General features: G+C 36.1%; 1 protein-coding gene across 3 annotated transcripts in view; it reads right to left on the bottom strand.

The window, feature by feature from the left end:
• Positions 1-643: 643 nt before the first annotated feature.
• The window catches only part of LOC129282473 (EF-hand calcium-binding domain-containing protein 6-like), a 28,637-nt gene continuing 14,216 nt past the window's right edge, over positions 644-15,064 (bottom strand). For 2 of the 3 annotated variants that reach the window (XM_064113694.1, XM_064113695.1), the window contains exons 16-27: positions 14,658-14,893; positions 13,757-13,972; positions 13,065-13,223; positions 12,553-12,780; positions 11,870-12,065; positions 10,546-10,737; positions 8,827-9,057; positions 7,832-8,035; positions 7,284-7,449; positions 6,053-6,137; positions 5,373-5,487; positions 644-4,914 (exon numbers count right to left, since the gene is read on the bottom strand). In XM_064113694.1, the coding sequence (XP_063969764.1) occupies positions 4,639-4,914; positions 5,373-5,487; positions 6,053-6,137; positions 7,284-7,449; positions 7,832-8,035; positions 8,827-9,057; positions 10,546-10,737; positions 11,870-12,065; positions 12,553-12,780; positions 13,065-13,223; positions 13,757-13,972; positions 14,658-14,893 (2,304 nt within the window). In that variant the 3' untranslated portion in view covers positions 644-4,638. The remainder of the gene's footprint in view (positions 4,915-5,372; positions 5,488-6,052; positions 6,138-7,283; positions 7,450-7,831; positions 8,036-8,826; positions 9,058-10,545; positions 10,738-11,869; positions 12,066-12,552; positions 12,781-13,064; positions 13,224-13,756; positions 13,973-14,657; positions 14,894-15,064) is intronic. The other variant, XM_064113696.1, reaches the window with a different exon arrangement.

The raw sequence follows: 15,064 nt of genomic DNA, 5'->3' as shown, positions 1-15,064 counted from the left end.
TAACTATCACCCATCATGGAAATAAAAAATTAAAGGATAAAAAAAACATATTCAATTTATGATTTCATTGATTAATCAGTTTCTTTCTGTAATGAAAAAGAAAATCAATCAATAATCAATCAATGTCATGGTGAAAGGAATGAAGACTATTCCAAGAAAATTATATTTCTTGCTGGATCTAAGAACAGATTGGATTTCTGTCTAAAGCTGGGATAATATTATTAGTCCACCTCTGAATAGATTATTTCTAGATAGATGGCGCTATTATTGCCTAATATGAATATAATATCTTAAAATTATTATTATTATTAATATCATTATTATTATTACTATTATTATTATCATTACTATATTATTATCATTATTGTTTCTCTTTTTAAAGAAGTTAGTGACATATTACAATATATACATATATGCAAATAGAGCATAAACTACATAAATATAAATCTGATAATTTCAAGGAATATTCTAGCTTTAATCACTAACAGATGGAGAAAATCTAAAGAAAATAAATAGGAAAGAGCATTACCTACAAGAGCCAATGTATATGTATTGCTATGGAAATTAAAGAAAGTTTAAAAGTGCATTGACCCAGTATGACACCAAACAGAGCACTTAGAAAGTTTATTTAGAAACTAGAAGATTTTAAATCTAATATACATTGTAGACCTATTTATTTCACAGCATGAAGAAATTTGTCACAATTTTCACTAAAATCAAGGCAGTTAACCTTAAAAAAAATTGAATGTCATACATGTACATTTACAGTCAAAGGCATAAAATATCAGTCCAAAGAGAGTAATATACAGATGATTAATTTTCATATAAAAGAATTAGATGAGTAATACTGTAATTAGACATCTTTGTTCAATAGCATTTAATCAAAAGCAACTGAAGCACGCCTGGCGATAAACTGTACATGTACAAATGGTGATCATTCATACTATGACAAATAATTATAAGAATGTTAAATTAATAATTTTCTGTCAAATATAATTGTGAAAGTTTAAAAATAATGTGTTGAGACTAGTTCTCAAATGCAATATTTCTTCATATAAATTTAATTAAATATCAAATACAAGGTGCTTGTGACAATTTGATAATATTGCATGAATGACATTGAGCAAATATTTACACAATGGACGGAATAAAATGTATATGTTGAAGCAGCAATCATCAGGAAGTTGAAATGTAAAATATTACTTAATAAAACTATTTAAAATCCTCAATATAAATAAACAAACAAACAAGGCATCATCTATTGGAGATAATATTTATAGGCACGATGTTTCGGTGGTATGTAAACATAATACTTTTAAAGAACACTTGAAATTATCACATTGATTTGGACGGAATGGTTTATGATGAAAGCACACTGAATATAAATCAATATCATATTTTCAAAAGCAAAATCTTTGATTGATGCACTTATTCACTAATATCAAGTGGGACTTTAATGCTATTAAAGAAATAACATCATGTGTATTTACTTTTTTTAATATGAAAGTAACAAGGCACTACCGATATTGTGTCGATCGCATCCACTTGTAAAATAACTAGATATATAGTAATCTCTGCTGCCATGCAACAGAAATACATGTATATACAGAGCTCATTGTGAAATATATGCCACATTACGTAACATTCCATGAATTTTGACAATGTCGGGAATATCACTTAAATTAGTGGATATAAACTTCAAATTGATACAAATATATAAATAAATGCACAAAATTAGGATTCTGCAAATTCCCTAAGTGCTAAGTGAAAAAAGAAGCATGCTATGCTATCTTTGGTATGTGAAATATTGGCAAATATACATGTATTTGTTCATTAACTTGTTTGTATAAGTTTACAATCTCACTCAAATTCATATGCATTTTATGTGACAAGCAGGCTTTGCAGCTTTGCATTAGGAAGCAAGAGACGTCTAAAATGCAAATTTTAAAGGCACCCTCTAACATTTGCTTTGAACATATTGGCAAAAATTTGTTCATAAACCTCTAACATTTACTAAAGTCTACCTTTAGATATACAGTCAACCTTGAACCTTGAACAATCACTTTCAGCAGCTCAAAAGCTATCCTGAGATGAAAACATCCCGTGTATCAGTATGAGGTGCCACTGTGAAGTAAATTCAAATTTCACTTGAATAAAGTAAACTAACAGGAGTGCAATTAATTGAGTAAAAAATTGATCGTTAAAGAATAATGCTGATTAGGAACAGTTGTCTATTAAAACTTTGTAAACATTCATTAATAACGTAATTAATACATGTACGTATGTCAAGCAAACCTTTTTCACCTATTCATTTGATCATCACTGTTTATCTGCGCTGTGTATACCTTGACTTAAAACAAGGTGAGTGTTTCATAAAGCATCGTCAGTGCTTTTTACTAACAAATTTGCTCTGAGCCAATCAGATGCAAGGATTTCAGTAGCTTAGAACAAATAGTCATTGAAAATAACCCACAATTCGTTTCATGAAATGCTCCCTATACCACCAAAACGATTTATTCTAACCTTCAACCCACACACATTTTATTTTTCCTACAAAGGATTATGGTGCCCTCGCTTGCTGAATATCAGCCAATCATAACAAGCACACTTATTCAGGTACATGTACCAGATAAAGGCTTGGGACCCGTCTTACAAAGAGGTTACGATTGATCCGATCAATCGTAACTCTATGGAAATCCATCAGTGTCATATTTTTTTCTGCAGGAAATTTGCAGTGTTCTTTGTACACAAAGACGAACACACGAAATTGTTAAGAAAACAATGATTTCATGCAATATACATCATTTCTTGAAAATAGTTTGCACAAACATGCATTTTAGATGTGGGCGTTGCTGGCTTTCCGTAGTTGAGGTTGATCAGATCAATCGCAACTCTTTTTAAGACGGGGCCCATTATAAGGAATACCATTTAAGCATATTTACAAGGCAATTTAAACATTTAGCTGTACATTCTTTACACAATAATGATAAAATAAATATATTCATATTGTCCATAAATTCTTAGCATGGTTCATAGTAGAGGTCGCTAGCCCAGAGACGGCGCTCTCATCCTTGGCTATCGGCCACCCTAACATTTGTTTGTAAAGCACTTCTTTCAAGTAATATGTCAGCCTCATTGTTGTTTGTGCGCTATGATAGAAGCTGGAAATGCCCACAAATGGTGGATAATATACAGAGAAAACATAATAACCAAATAATAGCTTTGTCGTTCATACAAGTTCAGTAGAAAAAAATTGATCTTTCATTTCATCTGTATAATAACACAAAGTACATCTTCGGGACTATTTATATATATAACATATAGGAATGTATGCATAATAACAGTTTCTACATTTATCATCTTCCTTTAAGAAATATCGAATGTTCTGTCTACATCAGTATTAGGTGACATTGACTGGCCTTTCTTGGTCAATAGATGGAGCTATGCAGATATATGATTGTCTGTTTCAGTGCAGCACAACACCATTACCATCTCAATGACTTATACAAATCCCAGGGCCCCGTAACATAAAGCTTAGCGATCGATCGTAGAGATGATTTCTACGATTGATTGCATTGAGTGTTGTGCATGATCAATCATAGAATTCATCCCCTGCAATCAATTGCTAAGATTTATGATAAGAGGCCTTGGTATTAAATCTAATTGATTGAATATATACAGTATCTGACTAAGTTGAAGATGATAATACTACAATCAAAAGCAGAAGTACTGCTTTAATACTTCAAAACGAATAATCGGGGGGCCCCAAAATTTCACAACACTTCGCAATCGATTATACTCAGGTTTTAATGATTGATTGTACTTTGTGCTTAATGTAATCAATCATGAAAAATAATGTACAATAATTGCTCTTAAAGGGTTTTGTGTTACCGGTCAAAGTCATAAGAAAGTCCACTGATGATATAAAAAAATTCTTCTTGAAGGAAAGAAATTCTGAAAATATGACACATTTATCAAATAAAACATTTGCCAAAGCTCCATTAATTTCAAGCCTTTATTAGTAAATTACTACAAAAAGCAAGAATTTTGAAGATGAAGAGGAGGCTGGCTTGAAGATCAATATTTACAAAGCCATTTGGAAGATTTTCTGCCATTCTTGGGTTTGTGCTTGAAAAATCTAGTGAGTTCCTTTCCAATTAAGGCTCAATGTTTCTGGTAACCAGGTGCACCTTTCACAAACCAAAAGCAATTGATTGTTTTGTTGATTAGTATGCTTGATTGCACATAGTGATTAATGCAATCAAGCGCAAAGATCAGCCCTACAATCGATCAATGAGCTTTGTGAAAAGTACCTATGATAATACTTCTTAGTTTTGAAAAATTATATTGGTTCCCTTCGAAGGCAAGTTCTCACTTTTGGGTCTACTACCTCTTGAACCTCCCTCTTTCCTTGGGCATGTACACACACGATGGCAGCTCACAAGAAAGGATCATCTTTCCTTGCTATCTTACATTTCTGTATGAACCTCAAGAAAGTTCAGAGAACATACGTCTATTCCTACCCATGAAATCTCTTAAGGGGTGCAAACTGTTCTCTCTTAAGATTTGTTTCCTACATCTCATGCAAGAAATTCCTCAGGAGAGCGTTCAAACTTCATGTCAGTCTATAGCTATAGTTTACTGCAGGAACGCCCTAATGAAATCATTATACGGAATTCTCCCCTGAAGGGATTTATCGTAGTACGTCGTCAGCTGATAGAACTCCTCCTCCGACAGATTGATGCTGAACTGACGCAGCGTGTCGCGGAACTGGTTCGTCGTGATGACGCCGTCCGCCGTGGGGTCGAGGAGGCGGAACGTGCGTCGCATCTTCTTCCAGTTGTTGACGATGGTGTCGCGGATTCGGAGCATGGCCTCCATGGTGGCGCCGGACATGCGACTTTCGGGTTTGATCTGTAGATTAAAACGAATTAAAGTAAGTGAAAAGCTACATATCGAGTATAACTAATATAATGTTCTGTACTTGTATAGTGCTTATCATATTATCATCTCAAGACTCCATTTGCTTATATATTATATATTATTAAAAAAGAAGCTCTAGCAATGATTTACTCTTTAAAACATCAAAATGATGTGTGACAAATGCACTGACTATAAATACTCAAATAATAATAATAATACACTTCATTTATATAGCGCCCCTCCATCAGATACAAAGGGCATTAAAGAAAGAAAGAATAACACAAACACGAATAAGGAGTATAAAACTTAAGAAAAATCACTACAAAATTATGACATTATATGGAAACCATACAGAAATTAGAATAGGTAAGTTTTGATACATTTCTTAAATGATAACAAAAAACAACAACCGGATCAAAGAGAAAGATTTACTTGGATGAATAACTTACTACAATCTTTGACTGGTGTATCTTCTCTCTGCTTAAGAGTGTTCTATGTTCAGGCTCCTCGTTGATCTTCTTCAGGTTCAACATGAAGTGTTTCAAGAACTCCAGATATGAAAACCTGATTAAAAGTTTGATAAAAAGAAAAACATAAAGAACAGATATATACATGTAACATGTGGAGCATTGCATAAGGACGACAAGAACATTCTTGATGAAACATCGATTTTGGGTGGTCCTTTTTAGGGCCCAGTTGCATAAAAGTTACTTTTATGGTATCTTTGCCAGCCAATGGTAACTACCATGGTAACAACACTTAACAGCCAATCAAGATCAAGGATTTCAGGGAAGTTACCATTGGATGGCAAAGTAACTTTTATGCAACAATTAAGTTCATTATATCTTCCCATTCTTCTCATTTCACGACACAATTCATTTTATTAAGCCAACTTTTTGCTGCAGAATTAGAAAATGTTTTACTTGCTAAATAGTTTGACAACTGGCACTCCATAAAACTGTGGTCTAAGTTACCCCAGGGTTAACCAAACCATTGCAATCAGAATACCATCATCCCAAGTGGACTCAAATGTAAAAGAGATTCACATATTTTAAAATGATTTTCAGGTAATTCATAAAATCAAGGAGATTTTTACATTTCCTGGATTTTTCTAAGTAAGAATACTTACTTTCCATTTTCTTTGAGATCGAACTTTGTCACCAGCTTGCTGAAATCCTCTACGGTCATCGAGACATTAAACTGTGACAAGATTTCTGAGATAGGAAAGTAAAAGATGAAAAACATGTTTATTATTTCATCAAAATATTCAAAGTTTACTTTGCAACATCTATACTAATATCAATAGCAACATACTGACAGATAGCATCTATGGGAAAACTCTTGTTTGAGCATAACTTTCCCATTAGCACCATGAAACAAGCCCTTGATCCTGCTTGAAGCAGTAGCCTATCCCATCATCTTCAATGAGACTAATTATTTGCTTTATAAGATAGATGACATCTTTTTGAAAACCCTTGTTTGTTAAGTAACGTATAACTTTCTGAAAAGCTTCATTAAAAAGCCCCCTGATTTGCTGGAAGCAGCAGTCTGTCCCATCATCTACAATGAGAGTAATTATTTGCTTTATAAGATGAAGAAGCGGATCCTGATGACATGTTTGGTTGCATGCGAGGATATAACTTCACTTATGATTGGTGGTGAGCAGTCATTAGTAAAATATAATGACCGGTCATTGTTTTGAGATGAGGACAGGTATCAAATAACAAGGGTCCAAATTACTATTATATAAAACAAAATTCCCATCATTTTTCTCAGGCTTTGAACAGTCCAAGAGGAAATAGGCATTTTAGAACTGTTCTAACGGTACCTGGGCCATGTTCCACAAACGTTACCATTATGGTAACTTTGCCATCCAATGGTAACTTGCATGGAATCCTTGATTTTGATTGGCTGTTGATCAGTGTTACCATGGTAGTTACCATTGCATGGCAAAGTTACCATAATAGTAACTCTTATGCCACGGGTCCCTGGTGTCTTATTCTTACAAATGCACTCAATGGCCCGTATTCTGAAGTCAGGTTTAACTTAGACCACGGTCTAACTCTTTGCTAAAATTATGGTAAGCCAAAACGGTAAAAACTTTATTAAGTTGTATTTTTTCTTATGTTTACTGTGCTCTTTCCTGATTCATCGATGGTGAAGACAATTATCTATTTATACTTCTTAGACAATTATGAATGATTTGAGAGCCAAATGAGCTGCACTATGATATATCTACTGTTAGTGATTTATGTACCAATTGGCTATCCATACTTAAACCACAACTTTAAACCCGAGTTTAAGTTAAACCCGACTTCAGAATATGTGCCAATGACTGTAATAATTGTGGTCAACCCTACCTCTGAAAGCATCAACCTCCACCTCGCCCGAGTTGTCGAGGTCGTGGAGCTTGCAGAGACGATGGACTTCCTGCCAGTGTTTCTGGATCTGTCTCTTTAGCCTGTGTTCCGCGTTCTCTGCGTTGACCAGCGGGGTCATGGACCTACGACCTGCAGGCGTGAAGGTCTGGGGACAAAACGACAGAAGTGAAAGAGTTTTTAATATAATTGAGCTAAGTAACAATCTACTACAACTTTACACTGTGAGATTGGGGTGAATAAAAGTGGAAGAAAAATATCACATTCTGCTTTTACACAGAGTTTAGTAAATTGGAACAACATCTTTAAGTTTCAAGAAATCTAAACAGTAATACAGTTATCATGAGAAAATACTAATAAAAGACCAAAACCAAAGATAAAAGTGAAATTGACAAGACTCTACAAGCTAAAGCAGAGCAATGCAAATTCAATACATATTCAAAGTTTGCCGGCTGAGTATTTTGCTTCGTAAAAACTCAAATTAGCGTGTTCTGAATAATAGGACACCGAACAAGAAGAAACCGTCTTACCATCCTGCTCAATGGTGTCATGGGTACTAGAGGAGTTCCAGGTCCTTTCATGATAGATCCAGGTCTACTTCCTTTGGTCTGGGACAAGAATTCATCCCCTTCCTGGAACACATCATCTTCCCATTCACCATATTCCTTCAAGAAGGCCTGGTAGTCCAGGTTCCCGTACGAGTTGAGCTCGAAAGAAGACCACAGTTTGTTGAACTATGCGAGTGTGAAGGTGATAACAAAGAATATATACATGTAGATGTATAACAAAATTGGTAAAGTGCCAATTCGTCTACTACCAACTCGTCAACTCACCACATGGTCTACTTTCATTTAGTCTAATACCATTCCATCCATCAACATTTATTTAGTCCATTAACCATTTGGTCCAATCATCTAATCGTCTAATCACCATTTCGTCTCATAACCAGTTGGTCTAGTATCCATTTCATTTTCATTCATTTTGTACAATTTAATACTTAGTCCAATTAGACTAAATGGTGTATGGACTATGGCTATTTGACCAACTGGTTATAAGATGGAATGGCATTAGACTAAATGAAAGTAGACCATGTGGATATTGGACGAACTGATGGTAGACCAAATGATAGTAGACAAGTTGGCAATTGGACGAATTGCCATTAGACAAATTGGAAATAAACCATCAAAATTGACATAAATAAATATAGTGATAAACATTGTTTTCTTCCAAATAAAGTTTTGATGATTGAAAATATATGTCTGTAAGAGTTACTCGGAGGAAGATCAGAGTAACTCTGTCTAAAAGGGGCACTACTCCGATCTTTCCTCCAACTTTACTCCAACTCGCCTTCTTCCGACTCTTCCTCTGACCAAAACAGTCTGGGTCTGAACAAGGCTATTATCTGTACCACCATGCAAATCTTCAAAGATCATCTTGCAAGCATTTTATAGAATTCATGATAGAATTCATATCTCCAAAAACTAACAGAAGTTACTTTTTATGTTGATGTAGGAGAATCTCATACCTGATCTATGCTCAATCTAAAGGCAAGCTCATTGAGGATCGCATTGAAGTCATCATGAGCGACGACGCCAATGTTGGCGTAGTCGATCTCGGCGAAACGTTCGGCGAAGCGGTAGAAGCGTGCCTTGACCAGCTGCCTGAGGTCTTGCTTGATTTCGTCCATTGTCGGCGAATGGTGGTTGTTGTTCTGCGCATCACTCTTCTGGACAGACTCGATCCAGTTCTGAGCAAGCTGAAACAGAAGACAGAATTGGTGGAAATTACGGTAGAAAAAAATGAATCTATTCATCTCGATTTACTTTCATGACGGCAGAGAACAGTTTCACGTCCAATCCAGGATGTTTCTTTGGCTCTTCTGGAATTGGTGATTGTTAGTTTACTTCAATACTGTATTAACTCTCTACACAACTATAATAAATAAATGCCATTCGGGTGATTCCATCATAGGTGCTGATTTTCTTACATTTTGGTGTCCCACGTGCATGAGGAATTTTGAGCTAATCATTTTCACAACAGTTTTAATGGTGAGCTATTGAGACCATTAAAACTGTTGTGAAAATTATTAGATCTTTGTTGGCTACTAAATATTGAACATTATCACCCATATCAGACATCTGAGCTGGTCATTTACAAAACAGTATTTCCCTGTATTTCATTATTATCAGGAAGGGATAGGTATATTGTTTGTATTTTCCTCGGTCTCAATGCGCGTATTGACTTTGCATGCAGAGACGACGCAAAATATACCTTTGTATTTTCCCTGGTCTGACATCCGGGCCTTTGAGGATGCGAATGAAGTGATACGCTTCCTAATGTTCCGCGCACCAACGATCTACGTCATAATAAAGACAACGCTGGATCTGGGCGCTTGCAAGTACGTCATAATGGTAAAGTGCAGAGCCTAGACACTGATATTATCATGACACGACAGAACTCTATTCTTAAAAGATATCGCCGTTATCATGATTTTTGCTCTAGATATCTGATTTGGACGATAATAAAAATATTGACTGCCCTTCTTTTGGGGAACATCCAATATATTGCCCTTAAAAGACCCATATTGCCCTCGTCAGACTCGGGCCAATATGATTCTTTTGCTGGCAATATATTTGATGTTCCCCTCAAGACCAGTCAATGTTATATAAGTATGCCATGCATGTTCATTCAATGTATCTTAAATGAGACTTCACTCTTCTCATATGATGGTTTGGATGGCATGTACAAGAAGTTCGAAGTTCCTTATATAAGGACCCCAAATATGTAACGACTTGGCACCCTTTTTATGGAAGTACCCATTTCATATACATTTGAATCATTGTAGAAGTTTAATTTTTTGGTTATCTTACAAGTTTAAATACAATATTAATTGGTCTTTGCAAACATAAGATAATGAACAAGACCGCAAAATTGACACATGCATATTACTCAATGCCATTTACACAGTTCAAGCTGAATTATTGGAGAAGTTTTAGTTTATTGTTAATTTTGTAAGATTAAAGATAAATAACATATGCCAATTACAAACAAGATAAGGTTTCCTTGGATTTCAAAATTGTCAATTCTGTATGAACATTTCCACTACGGATATGGAGCCTGAGTCACGTACAAAGTCAATGGGAGAAAAGTTTCTGTGGCGTCGCTGTGTCTCTGAAGTATCAGCCTTGATTAAAAAGAAAAAGAAAATAGGACTGTGATTGTAACAACTTCATAGATGACTCACCTCTTGTTCATTGGCCGAGAACTCTTCAAGGAATGCTGGGTAGCTGATTGTGAGGTCAGAATTCACCCGCAGCTTGCTCATCAGGGACTTGAACTGCTTGTCTGTCATCTTAAAGCAGAAGTGGTCCAGGACTCGACGGAAATCACCGGGACTCAACCGACCCCGCTTGTCCTTGTCAAAGGCACCAAATGCCTGAAAGATAAAGATTAATCATTCAATTTTATTTCCCTCTTTCTTTTAAAACCTGCATTAAAACCTAAACATGTCAAAGATAAAGCAATGCAAAATAATGTTCAAAATAAGCATCTGATTCTCTATTGCTCCAGACACCCAGAACAAAACACAAATGGGGGGACCATGCATTCTCTGTTATAGGACAAAAGCTATGGAATCATGGAATCAACTGCCTATCCAATTACGCCAAATTTCATCAACAGAAGCATTCAAGTCCCAGTTGAAAACTTATTTAATCTCCCATTAGCAGTTTAATATTGTGTTTATTCAGGAGAATTCAACAAATTCTATTCTTTTTTGTTTTCTATTGTTGTTGTGTTTTGTGTTTATTTTCCTTGAAGCGCCATGAGCACCGAAAGGTGGACCTGTGCGCTATTTAAGTAGCCACCATTATTATTATTATTATTATTGTAAAGAATTTCCAGCAACATAAAATGGATATGATGTCATAAAGTCAAACCTACTTTAGTGATCATCTGTATAGAAGGGCCGCCTGTGAAGAGCCATGGGAATGACTTTTTTAGTGGGGGTGCTGATGTAAACTCGACAAGCAAACCATTTTTTTCATTATTTAACACCTACCAGAATTCTAGGGGTGCTGCCTATGGAAAATAATACATGCAGCACCCCCGCTTCCGAGGGCTAGGCGCCTATGTATAAAAACCACAAGTTTGATTCTCTTTAATCATTTTCCCCATTGAAACATGTAACACAGAAACCTGTCCATAAAAACTATCTGCTCATAAAGAACCCTTTTGTCTCCATTTGGATGGTCTTTATACACAGTTTTCACTGAATAATGAGTTGGAAACTACAATACTATCAAAGGACTAAATTAATAAGCTTATGTTCCTCTAACCGCCAGATTTAGCAGAGATTATATTTTAGCCCTTATGAGGGGAGCTATTCAGGCTGATGACATGGATGATGGATGGGGAAGGGGGGGGGGCTAGACCCCTCTTCAAATCTTGCCCGTCGACTGCACGATCACACAATTGTAAAGAACATCGTTGCATTGAAGCAACTGTACTTTATTATGTGAACCAAGTAGCTCAACTGTCGAAATAATGAAATGAATAATTGAACTTACAGCTTGTAATGTTGAGACATTCTGCTGCACTTGCTTCCTCAGCTTGCGCAGGGCCTTGTCTGAGGTAAGACCGGAGAACATCTCAGGACGGACCTCAGGTAGGTTCTTCTTCTGATACCTCTCCTCTCGTCCTTCATCAAATGCCTTCAGGAATTCCTCATAGTTCAAGGTGCTCTTGTTTGTGGGTAGTCTGATCCTGACAAGAAAATGCATTTGGTTTAGGATTAAATGTTGGAGATTTGGGGTTGACAGTGTGCAGTACATACTGAAAGCCCATATAGAATAGTTCTGCCTATTCAGGGTGTTGATATTGTTTTTTTTTTTAATTACTGTCATTAATGAAGATGGTGTCTTTTTAAAGCAGCAACACTTACATGTATCTAACTTCAAATCATCATCAGCAGTAGCATCAGGATCATCATCATAATCATCATCACCATCATCGTCATCATCATCATCATCATCATCATCATCGATCACCATTACCATGATCAACATCATCACCATCACCATGATCAACATCATCACCATCACCCTCATCATCATCACCATCATCATCACCATCATCGTCATCATCATCATCATCGATCACCATCACCATGATCAACATCATCACCATCACCCTCATCATCATCACCATCATCACCATCATCATCATCATCATCATCTCCATCTTATCTCACCTCTTCAAGAACTTCTCCAAGGTATCATCATCCACCAGATAATTATGACTGAGGAGGACATCCTGGAGCTCCGTGATGGTGATCCGACCGGTCTTGCTCTTGTCCAACTGAGCGAAGGCCTCCTGGAAGGTGCCGTACTTGTCTCTCATCCTGTCCTTGAGATCCTGCAGGAGCTTGTCCACCGAGATGAAGGCTCCCTTTGAGGCTTGGTTGATGGTGATATTGATTCTAGGGGATGAAAAATCCCAATTCCCATATCATACTTTTTGAAAGCATTTGAATTCAAAATAATACAATTTGTTTGACAAAATACAACCAAGATCATTAATAAAACAGACAAAATTGGTATCGCATTAGGTATTTAATATTCAAGACAACTGTGAAGTCATGTGTAACTTTGAAAATAGCATTATTTTCTTGCGATTAACAGGTGGAACGCCTCTAATGGCAGTTTCCTGGTGTACTGTCTCATCTTTTTTCTTGACTATTGAAAAATCCTCAGTCCCACTCACTGTTTATCAAGTTGTGCTTGATGGTGGCTCTCCAGTGTATCTGAGGATTCCTGTGTGATGCGTTTGCTGACACCTCCGTCGTCTCCCGGAGCAAATTCCTTGCCCATCATCTTCAGGAAGTGCTGATGGTCGATGTAACCCTTGCCATTCGGGTCGTATCTTGATGAAAAGGAATGCCATTAAAAGAACCTTTATTTAAATGTGCTTTTAATTCGCAGAACTAAAAAAACTGCTTGTGCAAATCCAAGGCTTCATAACTTGCTTACTTTAAGGGAGCATTTTCACTGACCAATTTGCTTTCAGCCAATCAGATGGAAGGATTTTGGTAGCTTATAACGAATGTCAATGAAAATCACTGGATATATATTTCATGAAATACTCCTGGGTTCTTATTGAAGACCTGCTTATTCTAAAGCATTTGATTTGCTTGAAAAAAAAAAATGTTGGGGGGGTACGAGTCTAAACATTCACAATTTTATTAATCTCATTACATCAGAGTCCAGTTGATTCATTTAATATCTGCAATATAATTTTTTTCACATCATAGTATTAAAGATATAAATTGCATATTGTAACATGTTTACAATGAAAATACTTTCAAAATATTACAAAGTATGAGACCCCTTTTCATATTAAACCATCTATGCAAAATTAATTCCCTTTTTAATAAATGAAATTTTCAATATACTCACATGGCCCAGAGCTTTGTAAATTCATCCTTGGTCATCGGTAACATGAAGGTATACAGAAGATCTCTCAATTCTTTCTTGATGATGACGCCATTGCCGTTCTTATCAATGGACCTAAACGCCTTGGCCAGGTCATGATATTGTCTCTGGGCTTTTGCAGCAAGGATCTCGTGGACTTGTTCTGCGGCAAGCTGGGCAGGGTCGATTGTTGTGTTCCACCTGTGGAAAGAGGGGCAGATTCATTTCATCACCATTCTACAAAAAATTGTAATGTGTTTGCACTTTACAAACTGATTTCTTGTAACAAGCAATATTTCACAGAAAAACACTGATGCTGGATCGGGTTATGGCTACTTAACCATTATACTAAGCAAAAATTAATGAAAAACTTTCCACCACAGATCTTGTTTGTATTGCCAATGCAATGATCTCCATAGCATTAGTGTTGTTGACATTCATGCTGATAACTCTCAAACTTTTGTTCATCTTATGCTTTTGATTTTCTCCTTTAACACAAGCTCACTTGTTCCTCATGTTTCATTCTCTTTAAAAGTGAAGAAAACTATATTGTAAATTCTTTTCAGACAGTTATGAATTAATTGTTCACCAAATGTTGACAACATTGAACTTGTATTGTTAGAGATTTGTGTCACAAGTGGCTTTCCATAGTTTATCCACAACCAAAGACCAGGGGCCTGTTGCCTAAAAGTAACACCATTATGGTAACTTTGCCATCCATTGGTTACTTGCATGGAATCCTTGATTTTGATTGGCTGTTGATCAGCACTACCATGGTAGTTACCATTGGATGGCAAAGTTACCATGATAAAAACTTTTATGCAACGGGCCCCAGAATTTATACTAAACCTGATTTCAGAATACAGGAGGAAGTGTTCACACTCACCTATGATCAGAATCTAACCACTTGTGACCCTCCGGCGAATCACGGACTTCAAACAAGTCTAAAAACTCCTGGTAATTGAGTCTAGTCTTCTTAGAGATGCCAAGGGCACTCATAAGTTTGATGAATTCATCTTCCGTACTGATGAACATGAGCTGATCGACGAGACGCTGGAAATCTTGTCGACGAACAATGCCATCATGGTCATCGTCCAATTTGTAGAACGTTGATCGCAAGTCCTGAATGAGGAAGATGCACAAAAAAGAAAAGAAAATAATTTTTTCTTCTTTTTTAATCCAGAAGAGATGCTAAAACTCCTTTTTGCAGACTATATGCCATCATGGTCATCATCAAATTTGTAGAACATTGATCGTAAGCTCTGAATTGGGAAGATGCAAATCAATTACCCC

Source organism: Lytechinus pictus, chromosome 19 (assembly GCF_037042905.1).
Source record: "Lytechinus pictus isolate F3 Inbred chromosome 19, Lp3.0, whole genome shotgun sequence".
Classification (NCBI taxonomy): Eukaryota; Metazoa; Echinodermata; class Echinoidea; order Temnopleuroida; family Toxopneustidae; genus Lytechinus; species Lytechinus pictus.
Note: the sequence above shows the minus strand (reverse complement) of the source record. Positions and strands in the feature narration are given on the sequence as shown.